General features: G+C 40.6%; 1 protein-coding gene across 1 annotated transcript in view; it reads right to left on the reverse strand.

Annotated features, from left to right (window-relative positions):
- Window positions 1-20,357, reverse strand: part of RFTN2 (raftlin family member 2) — a 97,220-nt gene that overhangs the window by 21,026 nt on the left and 55,837 nt on the right. The window contains exon 7 of the mRNA XM_005573833.5: window positions 19,234-19,337. Within this exon, the coding sequence (XP_005573890.3) occupies window positions 19,234-19,337 (104 nt within the window). The remainder of the gene's footprint in view (window positions 1-19,233; window positions 19,338-20,357) is intronic.

Consider the following 20,357-nt stretch of genomic DNA (forward strand, 5'->3'; position numbering starts at 1 on the left):
ATTCCATATGGAGTTTTGTAAAATAATCTTCTGACCAAAAATAATTATAAAATATAAATCTTTTTTTTTTCCAGTGATGGAAAAAATGTAAAATGTAATTTTATAGAAACCACATCTGGAAAAACAAGAAAAATCCCTAAAAACTGAATATGGTCGCTATAAAAGAAAATAATTTTAATGTTTAAAGACACTTGTAATCTCACCAAGCTAACATCAATATTTTCATTTCTTTGTTTCCCCTCTTAGTCTTTATCAGCTTGTGTAATTTGCATGTCTGTAATCACTGCACATTTATATTTTGTTTCTATGCCCTTCACTGAACACTCTTTTTCTTGTTTGTACACTGTAATCATATTTTTAATGGTTGCATAATAACTCAAAGAATTAAGATACCAAAATGTACTGTCTTTTTTTTTATTATTGGAAAATAAGGTTGCTTCCAGTTTCTTGCCAGTTATAAACAAAAAATATGTATTGTATTCAATTATTTTATTGAAATGAATACTTAGGAGATAAAAATATATATTGTATTCCTCTTATGAATTATTTTCTTGAAATGAATACTTAGGAGGGGGAGTGTTAGGTCAAACCTTATGATTTAAGCTTCTTGGTATGCATTGTCAAACTTGCCTTCTAAACAGAAGAGACCAATTTAGGCTGCCACATGTGAGAAAATTTACATCCATTTTCAATTGAGGGACTTCAACTATAGCTAGTTTTATTTTCAGATGCTTCTTTGTAGTCAGCTACTCAGTATTCTCCTTATTTAACTATCATCATGGCAAATTACCCCTTGCCAAAGACTACTTGGGGTTTGTATTCCTCTGAAATGCTTTTCACAGAGTCTCCATGGATTTATGGGGAGGAGTGTCTGTAGCTAATGTTGCTCAGTTACGACTTTTATTATGCAAAAAACCCCAACAAAACCTTACTATTAGCTGCATTTTATGCTGAGCCCTTTTTCTGGAAAATGAATGCAACACTGAAACTCTGGCTTTAGAGTTATGTGTCAACTGCACACCATTTGAAAATCCCAACCTTACTGATGCCACTGAATTTAGAGAAATATCAAATCTTTCTCAAAGTGATAAGAGGAGACTGCTTCTTTTTTATATTTGAAAGGCTGTTTCTAGTCTAATCTCATTCCATTTTGACCTCATCTTTGATTGGAACAAAAAACATTTATAAAATGTGTAGTAATTTTGGGAACAAATCGTCATGAGGCTTTGGTACACGGGCGGGATTAGCATGTGTACAGAAAAGGCTGGTCACATGTTTTGGGAGCATGACATATACTGGAAAAAGCCATGGCTTTGGAACCAGACAGTTCCTGGGTTCAAATCCAAACTCTGTCATAGTACCTAATAGCTGATGCCTTTAATCAGTTAATCCTTAAATTCTCTGTTTTCTTTTTCTTTCTTTTCTTTCTCTCTTTCTCACTTTCTTTCTCTCTTTCTTTCTTTCTTCTTTCCTTCTTTCGAGATGGAGTTTTGCTCTTTTTGCCTAGGCTGGAGTGCAATGGCATGATCTCGGCTCACTGCAAGCTCTACCTCTCTGGTTCAAGTGATTCTCCTGCCTCAGCCTCCCGAGTAGCTAGGATTACAGGCATGTGCCACCACACTGGTCTAATTTTGTATTTTTAGTAGAGACGGGGTTTCTCCATGTTGGTCAGGCTGGTCTCGAACTCCCGACCTCAGGTGATCTGCCTGCCTTGGCCTCCCAAAGTGCTGGGATTACAGGCATGAGCCACTGCACCCATTCTCTCTGATTTTTTTCTATCAGGGACCTCAATAAGTGATAAGTGAAGAATAAGAGTGCATGAAGAGCCTCGCATTGTGCTTGCCACGAGAAGGAGCACAACAAATGTGATTTCCTTCCACTTTTCCATTCATTTAGTGAAACATAGGGTGCAGTTAAGGGAAGGGAAGAAAAGTTTCAGAATCAAGAATATCTTCCAGAGAGCAAATTCAAGGGACAGAAAGATATGGTGGTTCATGCCTGTAATCCTAGCACTTTGTGAAGCTGACGGAGGATCCCTTGAGTCCAGGAGTTTGAGACTAGTCTGGGAAACATACTGAGACTCTTGTATCTACAAAAACTTTTTAAAAAAGTTATCCAAGTGTGGTGGCACGTGCCTGTGGTCCCAGCTACTCAGGAGGCTGAGGTAGGAGGATCACTTGAGCCCGGAGGTTGAAGGTGCAGTGAGCTATTGATCACGCTGCTGAACTCTAGCATGGGTGACAGAAAGAGAACCTATCTTAAAAGAAAAAAAGAAAGAAAAGTAAAGAAAAAAGGAAAAACAAATTCAAGGGACAGGGTACGTGGGAATGCAGAAGAGACCCTCTGGGTAACGTTCCAGGTGTGTGATCCAGGTGGAGAATCACATGAAAGAACCAGATCTGGAACGATCCAAAGATGGGAAGGAGGGATCAGGGTAGAATTCTTCTTCTTGAGGAGAAAGCAGGAACGCATCGGGGTAGGGATTGTGGGAGACCTTACAGGCAGTTCTTTCACACTCACTGTGGATGGCACAATTCTGAATGCACTAAGATCTAATGTTTGGCCTATGGCAGGCTTTACAGACTTTACTGTGCATTCCAAACACTGAGGTGCCTGTTGATTCCAGGGTCCACTCCAGTCTACGGAATCTCCATTTCACCAGGCTGCCCAGGTGGCCCTGATGCACAGTAAATTTGGGAACCATCACCAGAAGAGACAGACTTGGAGGTGTGGACTTCTCAGGCCCTGGGGATTACTTGGTGATATTTGCTACTACCAAAGGCATTCACTGTTTTCCTTGAATAATAAAACCCACCAACAGTTCCTCTTGGTATGGAGTGTGGAAACAAAAAGGGCTTAGTTTCTGGAAGCATCCTTGATGTCTATTTTATCATATTCTTCTAATGTGACTTGTGTCCTTAAATGTTTTGGACAATTTTAGCCAGATAGGCTGCCTAGAGCCATGCTGAGGACACATATTTTTCACCATCTTTAGTTTATCAATGTATTCCTGACCTGAATTGTCTAAAATATGGAATGTGAGCAAGGAGTTACTCCCTCTGCAGTCTGACACAATTTCTGGCAGCAACCCCAAATTATGAAAGAATATCTCTACCAGCAGATCCCGAGGCAGTGTGGGAAGGAGAAAGAGGAAGGACGTGGCTTATCAAAGGCTCGGTGGGTTGGAGGGGGAGGTAGGTGGGTTAGGGGTGTTATGTCAAGGAAAAAAGTCCTCAGATGGTGTGAAGTCCACTGCTCGATCCTGGGTTGAGAATCATTGCCTGTATGTTTGAAATAGGATTCTCTCTGCCAGTGTTCTGCTTGATATTTAACACAGTATGCAGAGAGGTGAAACATGTGGCACAGGGGAGGGCGAACCCTCCACAGCCTCTTCAGTGAAGCAAGAGCACTGTCAAATCTGCTCCTCCTGTGGTGTGAAGGGGAATTGCCTCTGAAAGGGCAGAAGCTTTTTAAGCAGAAACTTTGTTTTATTTTTATTTTATTTTATTTTATTTTATTTTTTGAGGCAGAGGCTCACTCTGTTGCCCAGGCTGGAGTGCAGTGGTGTGATCTGGGTTCACTGCAACCTCTGCCTTTTGGGTTCAAGGGATTCTCCTGCCTTAGCATCCCAAGTAGCTGGGATTACAGGCACGCACCACCACATTTGACTAATTTTTGTATTTGTAGTAGAGATGGGGTTTCACCATATTGGCCAGGCTGGTCTTGAACTCCTGACTTCAGATGATCCGCCCACCTTGGCCTCCCAAAGTGCCAGGATGACAGGTGTGAGCCACCTTGCCTGGCCTGAGCACGAGCTTTAAAACCATTCGTTTGAAACTGACAAGTAATGCCTTCCAGTGGCCCTATGAGGAGTGCTGTTTGGGGAATCTAATGAGATAAAACAGCAAACGTGGAGATGGTTTGTCAAAGGCTGACAACTTTAGACAGCATCCAGATGCTCAAAAAAGACTTTGGAAGGTCAGCATCTGTCTGCCTTTTGGGGAGGTCCTCAGAGTCAGATCCTTAATTTGAGATATGTTGGAAACTTCTATGTCCCTGGTTTTCTGAGGGCCATTTTGATTTAAAATAGGTCCTGCTATTTTTAGACCAGCTGTGAGACCATGTGGAACTTGTTTTGGTTTCGAGACTCTAATCACGGCAGACCTAAGGGAAAGAGGTCTGAAGCCTTATAGACGGACACCTATTTGGTAAAGCAAGTAAGTCCCTTATAGTTCCCAGTCGTTCCTGAGATAATTCTATTTATAGAACTAGGATAGAATATTCTTCCCTTAGCAAACTGGTGGTCATTATGGGACCTGAGAGAATGTTAAAATGCCCTGGATGGTTTCAGAGGACAGAGCCCACATCTCTTATTCCCTACAAAAATGTTTATCCAAAAGGTGCTGTTAGTTAACTGAGTGACTTAGTATCTTCCTGAGAGGGATTTAAGAATCTTCTGGTTCTCTTTTAGACTTTAATGGACAGTCATGCTTTGATGTATTAGAAAACAAAGGCAACTTTGGAAAATATGCTTGATTTAGAGATAGTAATTTAAATTCTGAAAAAGCTCTAGTACAAACTGTTTTGGTGACAAGTATAGAGAACAGTCTACAGAGAAGTGGTGAGAACATTGACTAGTCCCTTCATCTCTGAGGGCAGCAGATGATCCCTGGTGCCGTGTTCAGCACGAGGGCACAGGCCACATGAAGGACAGGTCAGCTGGGGCAGGCCTTGAAGGGGCTGAGTTCTCTGCAGGCAGAGGTGGTTGAACATTGTCAATGAGATAGTGGATGTAAAGTTCCTAGACCCTGGAGATGGACCCTGGAGCACAGGAGATGCTCAGAGATGTTGCCTTTTCTCTTCCCTGCCTTCTTCTATGCACTTCATAAGAAAGCACAAAGAAGATTCTACGTGAATGTCCTTTGAGGGAGAGGGATTTTCTGTGACAAGAACCTGACTATCAAGAAGACTGGGACTTCCCGCTAACAGAAGATCTCATGGACTGAACTAATAAAAACAACTTTGACTCCTGTAGTGCTTTCAGCGTTCTAAGTCCTTTCTGCGTACATTAACATGCTTGTTTCTTATGATAATCCTTTAAGGTGTGCAGAGCAGAGATTTTCTCTATTTTATGGATAAGGAAATTGAGACTCAGAGCTTTTAAGGTTTTTGTCTTGGGTCACCTCTAGGTCCCACTCTTTCCACAACACTGCATTCGCTCTACAAGCAAATGTAGAGTGACAACATTTGCTTGTAGAGCTCACTGAAGCCCTGACTACAGGAAGATGTCGCTTAATTCTATTCTGACTAGAAAACTTTATAATTCGTGGATAAGTCTAAGATTATTTTGCCAAAGTCTAGATTTTTATTTAGCATCCTAAATTAAGCATTCCAGCTTATAATGTTCAGAAGTTATAGTGGAGAATAATGAAGAAAATAAACACAAATGTTCATTTTTCTTGGGCTAATTAGACTACTTAAGCAGACCATACAGGTCCGGATGTTAGTTGGCAAATGCAAGAAGAGACAGGAGCAAGTTCATGATCCACGGTATTAAAGTGTGACATAAAAGATTAATAATTGAGGCCGGGCGCGGTGGCTCAAGCCTGTAATCCCAGCACTTTGGGAGGCCGAGGCGGGCGGATCACGAGGTCAGGAGATCGAGACCATCCTGGCTAACACGGTGAAACCCCGTCTCTACTAAAAATACAAAAAAACTAGCCGGGCGAGGTGGCAGGCGTCTGTAGTCCCAGCTACTTGGGAGGCTGAGGCAGGAGAATGGCGTGAACCCGGGAGGTGGAGCTTGCAGTGAGCTGAGATCCGGCCACTGCACTCCAGCCTGGGTGACAGAGCAAGACTCCGTCTCAAAAAAAAAAAAAAAAAAAAAAAAAAAAAAAAAAAAAAAAAGATTAATAATTGAAAGCTTTGCCTTAACATTCCCCCAAATGAATTCAGTTCTGCACAACAGTGACTAGCACTGGTTGTAAAAACAAACAAGCAACAAAAATGAAACTTTAAAAAGTTCTATTTATAGTTTGACAATATCTTTTATTTTATTTTATTATTATTATTTTTGAGATGGAGTCTTGCTCTGTCGCCCAGGCTGGAGTGCAGTGGTGCGATATCTGGTCACTGCAAGCTCTGCCTCCTGGGTTCACACCATTCTCCTGCCTCAGCCTCCCTAGTAGCTGGGACTATAGGCGCCCGCCACCACGGGCTAATTTTTTGTATTTTTAGTAGAGACGGGGTTTCACCGTGTTAACCAGGATGGTCTTGATCTCCTGACCTCATGATCTGCCCGCCTCAGCCTCTCAAAGTGCTGGGATTACAGGCATGAGCCACCGCGCCTGGCCTAGTTTGGCAATATCTTTAGTGATAATTTTTGTTTTTTTGAGACAGAGTCTTGCTCTGTTGCCCAGGCTGGAGTGCAGTGGTGTGTCTTGGTTCACTGCAACCCCCACCTTGCAGGTTCAAGTGATTCTCCTGGCTCAGCCTCCCGAGTAGCTGGGACTACAGGCGTGTGCCATTATGCCTGGCTAATTTTTTTTTTTTGTATTTGTAGTAGAGACGGGGTTTCACCATGTTGGTCAGGCTGGTCTCACTCCTGACCTCAGGTGATCTGTCTGCCTCGGCCTCCCAAAGTGCTGGCATTACTGGTGTGAGCCACTGTCCCCAGCCAATAATTAAATTTATAAATTATTTTTGTAGGAAGTTACAAGGACAACCTGAACTTCTTCTTGGTTCAATATGTGCCTATAATTTCAAGCATCTTTGAGAGATAGAGTACTTAGAATTTATGGTTAGGTGGGAGAGAGTTGTTCTATATTCTTTAAAATATAAAAACCAAAGTCATGTTTGATGGTCTCTGAATCTCTGCTTGTGGCATTCTCCCTCCCATCTGGAGTGCCCACTCCACCACCTCTGCTTGTTCCCATTCTGACCATCTTTTGAGATTAGTTTAAGGTGTGATGTCTTTCATAAAGTCTTCAGTAACCCTCCAACTGAAGAGCAGCATCCCCTTTTCGGGGTTCCCACAGGTCTCTCTTAGGAAGCTTAATCCCTTTGGCCAGATAATATAGCTACTGGTACACATTTTCCTTCCACCAGATCTAAGGTCCTTGAGGAGCTTGTCTTCTCATCTCTGCAGCTTCCACATTAATGACCAGAAACTCATGCTCAGTAGATATTTAAAGAGTCGAAGAATTTATAAATAAATGGTCATTTGGTTTCTGTGATAATATATTGATGCCAGGGAACATGCTTCAAAAAAGAAAAAACCGATCATGACAAGTGAGCAAAGCTTGCAGAACAGATAAAAGCTTTGCTAGAGGAGTCATAATTGCTTTTTTGCACTCTAGCCTGGGCAACAGAGCGAGACTCTGTCTCAAAAAAAAAAAAAAAAAGAAAGACTTTGCTAGGTCTTTATTTTTTATTTTGCTATGTCTTTTACAGCTATGAGGTTCATTGACATTTAGTATGAATCTTAACTTTTCCTTCTACTCCTCACAAAACTTTTCAGCTACGTGACCTTACAATAACCATAGCCTACAGAATTTTATATAAATTTGAACTATTAAAATGTCTCATATTTTAAAATAATTCACTCTTTCTCCACTACCTTCAATGAAGGGAGGGATTTCTTAAACAATATATTAAAAAGGGTAAAGATAGATACATTTGTTGATTTTAAAATTAAAAACTTTTGTTAATTAAAGACATCATAGAGTGAAAAGACAAACCAAAGAATTAGTGAAGATAATTGCAGATGCATAATAAATAAAGGACTCTTTATTTGTTTTATTTAAGTAAGTTATAAGTAGAGATTTTTTAAATTTAAATTTAAATTTTTTATAGAGATGGGGTCTTGCTATATTGCCCAGGCTGGTCTTGAATTCCTGGGCCCAAGCTATCCTCCCAGCTTAGTCTCCCAAAGTGTGGAGATTACAGGTGTGAGCCACTGTGCCTAGCCTTATGAATAGAACTTTAGGCTGGGCGTGGTGGCTCATGCCTGTAATCCCAGCACTTTGGGAGGTGAGAGAGGTAGATTACCTGAGGTCAGGAGTTTGAGACCAGCCTGGCTAACATGGTGAAACTCCATCTCTACTAAAAAAACTACAAAGAAAAAAAAATTAGCCAGTATGGTGGTGGGTGCCTATAATCGCAGTTATGTGGGAGGCTGAGGCAGAAGAATTGCTTGAACCCAGGAGGTGGAGGCTGCAGTGAGCCAAGATCACGCCACTGCATTCCAGCCTAGGCTACAGAATGAGACTTTGTCTCAAAAAAGCAAAAACAAAAAACAAAAAAACATAGAATTTTAAATGTGGGCAAAAAGACTTAAACAGGTACTATATGAAAGAAAAATCCAAGTAGCCAATAAACATATGTAAATGTGCTCAATCTCGGGAAGTAATTAGGAAACTACAAATGGAAGTCACACTGAGATCACGCTACATACTCTCAATCAGAATGCCAAAATTTAAAAGTATGATAATATTTTGTGTTGAGACAATCGTGACTCTGACCCTCTGCTAGTAGGAGTGTACATGGAAACAATCTATTTGAAAAGAATCTGGTATTTATCTAACAAAGCTAAAGAAGTTCCCTATGACCAAGCAATTCTGCTTCTAGAAACTCACACATGTGTGCATCAAGATCTCTGCTCATACTCAGAACAGCATGGTTTGTCATAGCCAACAACTGGAGACAGCAAACCACCAGCAGCAGAATGTACCCATACATAGTGTAATGAATAAATAAACTGCTACACACGGCATGGGTAAAACTTACAATGTTAAGTGAAAGCAGCAACACATAAAAGAATATATATGATATGATTCCATTCATATAAAGTTAAAAAACTAAACTGTATTGTTTAGGGATTCATACACAAGTGGTAAAACTATCAGGCAAAGAAAGGATATGACTATCCTAAAAGTGGGATAATGTTATCTCTGTGTGGAGGAAGTGAGAGTGATGGGGAGACACATGGGGTGCTTCTAGGGTGTGGCTGATATTCATTATTTTGGCCTGCAGTGATGACACAGGTCTTTGTGTATAATTATGCACATTTGTGTTTTATGCACGTTTTATTTATTTATTTATTTATTTATTTATTTATTTAATTTTTTTGAGACAGAGCCTCACTCTGTTGCCCAGGCTGGAGTGCAGTGGTGCAATCTCGGCTCACTGCAACCTCTGCCTCCTGGGCTCAAGCGATTCTCATGCCTCAGCCTCCCAAGTAGGTGTGACCACAGGCATGCGACACCATGCCCAGCTAATTTTTGTATTTTTAGTACAAACAAGGTTTCACCGTGTTGGCCAGGCTGGTCTTGAACTCTTGACCTCAGGTGATTCGCCCACCTCGGCCTCCCAAAATGCTGGGATTACAGATATGAGCCACCGCACTCAGTGTGTGTTTTATGCACTTTCCATATGAGTGTTTTATGCCACAAAAATTGTTTTAAAATTGTATATTTAAGGGTGACAAGTAGAAGAATAGTTGTAGATTTATACATGATAAAAAAGCTCCCTCCCCCTTTACATTTATTCTTTTGGAAAAATTGGTCTTGAATTTGTTAGGTTTTAAATGAGAAGTCTTTAGGAATTCATTCACCTCAACTCACTCTTCCTTAAGTATATCCTGCACTTTTCTGACTATGCTTTGCTTAAGGTTGCCAGAGAAAGCAAATAATCTGTGGTATTCGTACTGCAACATCCGCTCCCATGCACGTAGTAGATATCACTAATTGAGTGCCACATTCTTTTTTGCTGAGCTGGTTCTAGTCTCAGAATCCTTACTGCAATGTTCCAGACAGCCACTACCAACAGACTAGTGCTGGCATGTAAGAGGGAACCCATTTACTACTCCAAGTGAGCCCTATCTGCCAGAAGGAATACCTTTCCTCTCTAAAACTGATTTTAGAAGCACTATTCTTTCATCATGGTGCCCCCTCAGACATCATGAGCTTCACAGACCTGCCCTCCTTCTTTATTGATTCCTCTACCATATTCACCTGCCTTATAGTTAACTCTCTTTTCATTATTGCTTCCCTGAGGAGCAATATTCAGATATTTTCCCCCTAATATCTCCCCGTTAAATTTTAATACCAAAGATATGCTGTATATCTGTGTATATACTGTGTGGCCTTTTGGAGGGCCACAAACCATTGTAATAGCTGAGATTTTTTCCACTCCCTCGCACTCTCAATAACCAATTGTCATCATCTTGGGGACTTATCACTCCCGTTGAGAATACATGCTCTAGACCTTCATGCAGGACCTGTCATGAACTGTGTTGTTTCTCAAAGCAGAGTGTGACTTCCTATATGTCTGTCCCTAGAGTGGGTAAAATATTGTCTTGCAAATATTAGGCACTCAAGAAATATTAGGCATTCAGAAAGATCATTCTGGTTAAAATAAACGCATGAATCTGAATCAGTTTCAATACAACTAAGCCAGTTTCAAAAGAGTGGGCTTATCCGTAACTGCTCAGTCACTTGTGAAATATACTCTTACAAAAAGCTTTCATTTATAGTTCCAAAATTCATTAGAGTAGAAGAAATAGAATTGTTAGGCTAATTTGTGCTTTATGTTGACTTTTGCGTCATCTTACACATTAATTAATTGTCATGGCCTAACATTTCCAAATCAAAAGTAAATGAGTTAATTCTTGCTTTTGAAAACTGAAATATAATTTTGCTTTATAAAGGGAAAATTATAAAATTAAATGTTGACTTCCAACTTTGCAGCTATGTGCTTAGTCACAAAGTTCCTTTGCCTATGACCCTGAATTTGTTTCTCAGGTATCAGTATGTGTTAAAAACAAAGAAAAGGGCACACTACAATGTAGTTGTCCCAACTCCTCCCCACCCCACAAAATGTTAAACATTTACGTTCAGATGAGACAGAGTAATGGTAACTGGAAGTACATATAATAGACAAAATTGATTATTTTAAGAATGTGGCCTTACCAAAAGATTACTATGAGCTTAACTCATGATGGACTTACATGACACTGTTTCTACAGAATTTAAATTAGTAAGAGCAGAGAACTGCATTAGAATGGGCCAAATCCTAACCTCTCCCTCAACTGCATATATATAAATGTGCAACAACTGCTCTGGCTGCCACATGAAGATTGAGACTGGGACTCCACAGATTTCCAGTGCTTCTGAGCTGTGATGCCCATGAGGCTGTTGGGCCTGTTCTACAGGGGCTGCAGAAAATGGAAGAGGGGAACGGAGCTCAGCATCACAGTGAGAAGACCAATTTCTCTTGTTATTCACATCTTGTCCTTAGGGACCAGAATTTTTTTTCTTTTTTTTTTTTTTTTTGAGACACAGTCTCACTCTGTTACTCAGGCTGGAGTGCAGTGGTGTGATCTCGGCTCACTGCAACGCCTGCCTCCTGGGTTCAAGCGATTCTTGTGCCTCAGCCTCCTGGGTCTGGAACTACAGGTGCGCACCACCATGCCCAGCTAATTTTTTTGTATTTTTAGTAGAGATGGGGTTTCACCATGTTGGCCAGGCTGGTCTCGAACTCCTGACCTTGACTGATCTGCCTTCTTTGGCCTCCCAAAGTGATGGGATTATACATATGAGCCACTGTGCCTGGCTGGGACCAGACTTTTTTTAAAAAAATTATTATTATTATACTTTAAGTTCTAGGGTACATGTGTACAACGTGCAGGTTCGTTACATAGGTATACATGTGCCATGTTGGTTTGCTGCACCCATCAAATCGTCATTTACATTGGGTATTTCTCCTAATGCTCTCTCTCCCCCAGCTCCCCACCTCCCAACAGGCCCCAGTATGTGATGTTCCCCTCCCTGTGTCCATGTGTTCTCATTGTTCAACTCCCACTTATAAGTGAGAACACGCAGTGGTTGGTTTTCTCGTCTTGTGTTACTTTGCTGAGAATGACGGTTTCTAGTTTCATCCATGTCCCTGCAAAGGACATGAACTCATCCCTTTTTTTATGGCTGCATAGTATTCCATGGTGTATATGTGCCACATCTTCTTTATCCAGTCTATCATTGATGGGCATTTGGGTTGGTTCCAAGACTTTGCTATTGTGAACAGTGCCACAATAAACATACGTGTGCATGTGTCTTTATAGTAGTATGATTTATAATCCTTTGGGTATATACCCAGTAATGGGATTGCTGGGTCAAATGGTATTTCTAGTTCTAGATCCTTGAGGAATCACCAACACTGTCTTCACAATGGTTGAACTAATTTACACTCCCACCAGCAGTGTAAAAGCATCCCTATTTCTCCACATCCTCTCCAGCATCTGTTGTTTCCTGACTTCTTAATAATCGCCATTCTAACTGGCATGAGATGGTATCTCACTGTGGTTTTGATTTGCATTTCTCTAATGACAGTGATGATGAGCATTTTTTCATGTGTCTGTTGGCTGCACAAATGTCTTCTTTTGAGAAGTGTCTGTTCATATCCTTCACCCATTTTTTGATGGGGTTGTTTGTTTTTTTCTTGTAAATTTGTTTAAGTTGTTTGTAGATTCTGGATATTAGCCCTTTGTCGGATGGATAGATTGCAAAAATTTTCTCCCAATCTGTAGGTTGCTTGTTCATTCTGCTGATAGATTCTTTTGCTGTGCAGAAGCTCTTTAGTTTAATTAGATCTCATTTGTCAATTTTGGCTTTTGTTGCCGTTGCTTTTGGTGTTTTAGTCATGATGTCTTTTCCCATGCCTATGCCTGAATAGTATTGCCTAGATTTTCTTCTAGAGTTTTTATGGTTTTAGGTCTTACGTTTAAGTCTTTAATCCAACTTGAGTTAATTTTTGTATAAGGTGTAAGGAAAGGATCCAGTTTCAGCTTTCTGCATATGGCTAGCCAGTTTTTCCAGAACCATTTATTAAACAGGGAATCCTTTCCCCATTGTTTGTTTTTGTCAGGTTTGTCAAAGATCAGATGGTTGTAGATGTGTGGTGTTATTTCTGAGGCCTCTGTTCTGTCCCATTGGTCTATATCTCTGTTTTGGTACCAGTACCATGCTGTTTTGGTTACAGTAGCCTTGTAGTATAGTTTGAAGTCAGGTAGCGTGATGCCTCCAACTTTGTTCTTTTTCCTTAGGATTGCCTTTGTTATGTAGGCTCTTTTTTTTGCTCCATATGAAATTTAAAGTAGTTTTTTTCCAATTCTGTGAAAAAAGTCAGTGGTAGCTTGATGGGGATGGCATTGAATCTATAAATTATTTTGGGCAATATGGCCATTTTCACGATTTTGATTCTTCCTATCCATGAGCATGGAATGTTCTTCCATTTGTTTGTGTCCTCTTTTATTTCCTTAAGCAGTGGTTTGTAGATCTCGTTGAAAAAGTCCTTTGCATCCCTTGTAAGTTGGATTCCTAGGTATTTTATTCTCATTGTAGCAATTGTGAATGGGAGTTCACTCATGATTTGGCACTCTGTCTATTATTGGTGTACAGGAATGCTTGTGATTTTTGCACATTGATTTTGTATCCTGAGGCTTTGCTGAAGTTGCTTATCAGCTTAAGGAGATTTGGGGCTGAGACAATGGGGTTTTCTAAACATACAATCATGTCATCTGCAAACAGAGGCAATTTGACCTCCTCTTTTCCTAATTGAATACCCTTTATTTCTTTCTGTTGCCTGATTGCCGTGGCCAGAACTTCCAATACTATGTTGAATAGGAGTGGTGAGAGAGGGCATCCTTGTCTTGTGCTAGTTTTCAAAGGGAATGCTTCCAGTTTTTGCCCATTCAGTATGATATTGGCTGTGGGTCTGTCATAAACAGCTCTTATTATTTTGAGATATGTTCCATCAATACCTAGTTTATTGAGAGTTTTTAGCATGAAGGGCTGTTGAATTTTGTCAAAGGCCTTTTCTGCATCTATTGAGATAATCATGTGGTTTTTGTCATTGGTTCTGTTTATGCGATGGATTACGTTTATTGATTTGTGTATATTGAACCAGCCTTGCATCCCAGGGATGAAGCTTATTTGATCGTGGTGGATAAGCTTTTTGATGTGCTGCTGGATTTGGTTTGCCAGTTTTTTATTGAGGATTTTCGTATCGTTGTTCATGAGGGATACTGGCCTAAAATTTTCTTTTTTTATTGTGTCTCTGCCAGGTTTTGGTATCAGGATGCTGCTGGCCTCAAAAATGAGTTAGGGAGGAGTCCCTCTTTTTCTATTGATTGAGATAGTTTCAGAAGGAATGGTACCAGCTCCTCTTTGTACCTCTGGTAGAATTTGACTGTGAATCCGTCTGGTCCTGGACTTTTTTTGGTTGGTAGGCTATCAATTATTGCCTCAATTTCAGAACCTGTTATTGGTCTATTCAGAAATTCAACTTCTTCCTAGTTTAGTCTTGGGAGGGTGTATGCGTCCAGGAATTTATCCATTTCTTCTAGATTTTCTAGTTTATTTGCATAGAGGCATCTATAGTATTCTCTGATGGTAGTTTGTATCTCTGTGGGATTGGTGGTAATATCCCCTTTATCATTTTTTATTGTATCTATTTGATCCTTCTCTCTTTTCTTATTAGTCTGGCTAGTGGTCTCGGTCTATGTATTTTGTTGATCTTTTCAAAAAACCAGCTCCCAGATTCATTGATTTTTTGAAGGGTTTTTTGCGTTTCTCTCTCCTTCAGTGCTGCTCTGATCTTAGTTATTTCTTGCCTACTGCTAGCTTTTGAATTTGTTTGCTCTTGCTTCTCTAGTTCTTTTAATTGTGATGTTAGGGTGTCGATTTTAGATCTTTCCTGCTTTCTCTTGTGGGCATTTAGTGCTATAAATTTCCCTCTATACACTGCTTTAAATGTGCCCCGGAGATTCTGGTACATTGTGTCTTTGTTCTCATTGGTTTCAAAGAGCATCTTTATTTCTGCCTTCATTTTGTTATTTACCCAATAGTCATTCAGGAGCAGGCTGTTCAGTTTCCAGGTAGTTGTGAGGTTTTCAGTGAGTTTCTTAATCTTGAGTTCTAATTTGATTACACTGTGGTCTGAGAGACAGTTTGTTGTGATTTCTGTTCTTTTACATTTGCTGAGGAGTGTTTTACTTCCAATTATGAGGTCAATTTTAGAATAAGTGTGATGTGGTGCTGAGAAGAATGTATATTCTGTTGGTTTGGGGTGGAGAGTTCTGTAGTTGTCTATTAGGTCCACTTGAAGATCAGACTTTTTAATGTTCTCGGTATAGTATAACTTGATTCAACTGGACCAAAAGGCCCCTGCCTTTAAATTCTGCCTTCTAGATATAAATGAGTGCATGTCTTTCTCTATCCTGTGTTCTAAAGTTCCCTCTCTTTCTCTCACCCCCTCCCTTACCCTTCTCACTTTCTCTCTCTCAATGTAAGGTTAGAATTCATTGTTTCCGAAAGTGCATCAAAATCGCTTTGGGATTCCTGTTACAATACACATTCCTGCTCACACTCCAGAATTCGGAGAGGGAGCCATGCTGCTGTTCTTGAGGTAGCCAAACAGAGGGAACTTTGGCTCTTCCTTCCCCTTTATTTTGGTGGTTTTTTAAGGTCAACGATATTAGCTGCTAGCTCAGCTAGTTTGGTCCTCCACCAAATTTGCTCTGAAGAGTTTAGTGTCAACTTCCACCTTGAGCTCTTGAAGGGAAAAAGGATTGAGCCCATGGGTATTATTAATAGTGATAACGATTAAGAAGGGATGCTGGCATGTTTTCAGGACCGACAACAATAACTCTGGAATAATGTGGTGATATAAGATTACAGCATCATGACATTTCCATGGTAATGCAGTTTTAAACCTTACTGGTGAGATATTGCCTAGGGTAATTGAAGCAACAACTTTAACCTAGGGACACACTATATCTATGTAATCCAATAACAGGATATATTTGAGTGAGGGGAAAATATCTTATATATAGGCCATTCAAGTATGGCTTAGGTGATAAAAGAGTAGGGAAAATGTTGAAATTACTTAAGACTCTATTGTTGCATATAAGACAAACATATATAAGGAAGAACGTTTTCACTGGCAGTAGTTTTAAGTTATGTTTTCAACATGTGGGCCACAAAAGGAAGATGATGATAGACGTTTGTTTTTCTGGGTGTGAGAATATGTGTAAGCAGATATCTTAATAATGTCCTTATGTATTTCTGTTGCTTTTATTTTCTTGTCATCTTCAGTGCTGATTTTGTATATAGTGACCTACAGTATTTACATTTTCTGAAACATCCTGATTTAGGACAGGCCAAGCTATCATGCCTGAACACTGGTTTCAGTTTATCAGAAATTTTGGTTCTGCTAAGGATTAGGTCCCAAAACATTAGCCCTAATTCATTAGCCTAATATGCCTGGGCCCTGTATAGGTACTTTGCATGTATTATCTTAGTCATCGTGTTAATCCACTAAAATTGATATTATTGTACCATTTTTCAGATAAGCAAATTTATCTTAAAAATGTCAGATGACTTGCCCAAATCATACAGCTAGACAATGATGAAGCTATAATTAAAACAAGATTTGCTTAGCTCCAAAGCCTGGGCAGCTTGTAACCATTCCTCTAGTTTCAGAGACTAAAAACTTTGGGCTCTATCCTCTACCTTGACCAAGGTCAACTGTATATAACATTTTTCTTTATTTGTAAAGATGACATAATTGACAATGATTACATCATTGTGTGTACTAAAGCAGCTAAGAACAGGATGTGACATGTCACAGGGACAGTATATTTGTGCAAGAATAAAAAGGCAGAGGATAAACAAGCTTTACCAACAATCCTTGTGACCAAACGACCTTCATCCTATATTTTCTATGTTGCAGGCACTTGGCAGGACTCCAATTACAAAATGCAAAGGAACGAAATAAACACCAATATTGCACAATGCTCCTTGGCATACAAAAGAAGAGTAGACATTGTGTGTTGTAGTGAGCCTCGTTGCATAATGGCAATTACTGTTAAAATTACATTTTTTGGCTACCTTTTATACAGAGTTAGTAGCAGATTCCTAAATGGAAATCTGCTAAATGGTGATGATGCTGCCCTCTAATCTCTTTAGTATTTGATGATCCCATCTAACTTTGACAGTTTAAAATGTCTCTTCTTTTTATAATTTTTTTTTTTTTTTTGAGACGGAGTCTCGCTCTGTTGCCCAGGCTGGAGTGCAGTGGCACAATCTTGGCTCACTGCAAGCTCCGCCTCCCAGGTTCATGTCATTCTCCTGCCTCAGCCTCCCAAGTAGCTGGGACTACAGGTGCCCACCACCACGCCCAGCTAATTTTTTGTATTTTTAGTAGAGATAGGGTTTCACCGTGTTAGCCAGGATGGTCTCGATCTCCTGACCTCATGATCTGCCCGCCTTGGCCTCCCAAAGTTCTGAGATTACAGGCGTGAACCACCATGCCTGGTCTGTCTCTTCTTTTTAATATTCCTTCAATTTAATATTTAATATTCCTTAATATAGAACCTATAGACTAAGACACCTCAAGTAGCCCTTGATGAGTTACTGTATTATATTACAGAATACATAAGCTTGATCTGCTCTGACCAGAATGTAAGCCCCTTGTTTTGTACGTATGAAACGTAAGCTTAACCAGCTCACAAGCTCTTTCAGGGCCAGAAACCATGTACAGCTTCCACATATTTTTATTGATTGATTGACTTTTTGCCTTTTAAATTTGAGTTTTAGAATTTAAAATTCAGAAAGGCGTGGCAGAGATAAGAGAAGGAGCGTCTGAATGCTGAGAAGAGTTTGGCTAGAGATGGTTGGAGAAGAAAGAGGCTGCTGGATGGTCAAACTCCAGGAGATGATCATCTTCCCACTGCATCCCACCTCCACCCTCAATAAAACCTGCACAATCACCATCCTCAATTCCCTGTGCAACTTGGTTCTTCCTGGACGCTGGACAAAGACCTAGGTACTGAGAGGACACTGAGCTGGTTAACACTTAAGCCGTCTGCAGATGGCAAAACTAAAAGAGCACTGTAACACATGCCTACTTGGGCTTTGGGAGTCGCAGGCACCCAAATGCTACCATGGGGCCAGAGCCCCAGAACACTCGTCCCAGCTCCTGCAACTGCCCATCTGTGTGCTTCCCCTCCCATAAGTGGTTTGAGCATGCGGAGGGTGAACAGACAAGCCACACCCCTGTTACACGTCCTGCAAGGTTGGGGGCAGGGGTATCAGGGAATTCTCCCATTTCATGAAGACTGAATCTTGAGAATTACCACTGTTCCGTTATTTGATAGGTATGTCACAGAGTAGAAGAGGTTGGGAAATCATGCTTCCAGGAGTCATCACTCAATTTGAGAACAGTTACTACAGAGCTCTGGGAAGAAAAGTAGATTAATTGCTTTGCTTACTTCAAACATTCCTTTTTTGTTCTTTAAACTTGAGTATCTTTACTTTATATCCACCTTAATTCCTTTCCCTACCTGAAGAAGGTGTGGCTTTCAGATAAAGCCATGCCAATCAAAGATTTTTAAATGTGGGGTACTGGGATACTGGACAGGGCTAAGTTGCTAAACTGGGAAGGCCAGAGAAGGTGAGTGAAGTGGGTTAGACTAAGGAAGGGGAGGTTGCCTTCCTTAGTCACACCTGCCAATCACTCAGACTCTGCTAAAAGGGAAGGCCCAGTTGGTACTGTGCTGTCCTCTGCAGGTAGTCACCTGCCAGGCAGGACAGCCTTGGCAGCCAGTCATTTCCTGGATGCCAAAGCAGGCAGAGGACACATCTCTGGGTCCCAGGAATAGCAAAGCATTTTACATAATGACTTACTTGGTCTCTGTTTCCCTCTCTCAAAAAAGTAACATTTAATTTTTCCTTCCCAAGAAAGTTAGTAAAAGGAGAAAAGGAAAAGGAAAATTAGTATTTATAAAATATTGGCATTTGGTTTTAATGTAGGTATTTATTTTAATGGAAACAGCTACCAAGTCCATGTGCCAAGGGGAACTAACTCACCACACTGGAGGGGAGGTGGCAGAAGCGCTCCTCCATCCTGCTCACTTCGGAACCCTACTGTGTCCTAAACCAGGCTGTGTGCTGGGGTGGGGACAGTTTTGCACATGTGCTGCAGAGCCTAACAGCTTATACATCTACAATGCTAAGGACTAGATTTACTAACCTCTAAGGTCCATAAAATCAAATTAGAAGCTCAGTGAAATGTTTTCTGTAGGCATTAAACAAATATTTGTTGAATTGAACTATCTAACAAATGAAGTCATATATTAGAATTAAGTGATAGTATGTAAGGATGCTTTTGCCTTACCTGTCGTGTCTCAATACAGGTGTGGGCAACACGCTTGTCAGAAGCCATCCGAATTCAGCCAGAGTGTGCAGCAGAGGGCCATAATCTGTTTTGATTTCACATCCCTGCATGAATAAGCATAAGAGCTCATACTCTAATGGCAGAGACAACCAACTACACAATTACAACAAAGGGTGATACGTGTTAGGATGAGGGGAGTTCACTTTCATCCGTTGCAGCCTTCCTGGGCTTCATGTTCTGCTCTGCTTCCTTCTAATAATTGAACCAAGTTAGAAACACTGGTAAAGGAGAGAGGTTTCCATCCCGTTGTCCGAAGTTTGGGCCTTCCTTTGGTCTTGTTAGGGCAGTGGTTCCGGAAATTTAATATATGGGGTTGGGAAGCTGGGAATCTGCATTTTATTTTATTTTATTTTATTTTATTTTATTTTATTTTAAGAGAGGGTCTCATTCCTCCATCCAGGCTAGGGTGCAGTGGCACAATCATAACTCACTTTAACCTCAATTTTCTGGGCGCAAACTATCCTCCTGCCTCTGCCGCCTGAGGAACTGGGACTACAGGTGCATGACACTATGCCTGGTTACTTTTTAAATTTTTTTGTAGAGATGGGGTCTCACTATGTTGCCCAGGCTGGTCTTGAACTCTCAGGCTCAAGTTATCCTCCCATTTCACCTCCCTAAAGTGCTGGGTTACAGGCGTGAGCCGCTGTGCCAGGCAGAGTCTGCATTTTCACACGAGCTCCTTAGGGGATTTGGATCCAAGAAGTTTCTAGAACACGTTTTCAGAAACACTGGCCTAGGGACCAGGAAGTGAGGACAAGAGTGGAGAGTGACGATAGTGGTATTGAAGATGAGAGGTGCTTGGGTGTGGGGAGTCTTTTCACCACTTTTTACTTAATTTGGAATTGAGTTTTGCTTGGAGATTTACCTCTTCCCCCAAATCCTTTTTCCCCACTCAATGGGTTTTCTGGTTTCTTTGAAAATGGGCTATGTCTTTTAACCTTTGTACGGTCAGAAAGGTAAAAGTGTCCCTGAAACAGCCTGTCAGGGAAGGCCTCACATACAAAACAGAATATACCTGAATTCAGTGTGTACACCTCAAGGGCAGTCCATTCAGTGACATCTGA

The sequence above is a fragment of the Macaca fascicularis genome, chromosome 12, assembly GCF_037993035.2.
Source record: "Macaca fascicularis isolate 582-1 chromosome 12, T2T-MFA8v1.1".
NCBI classification, from domain to species: domain Eukaryota; kingdom Metazoa; phylum Chordata; class Mammalia; order Primates; family Cercopithecidae; genus Macaca; species Macaca fascicularis.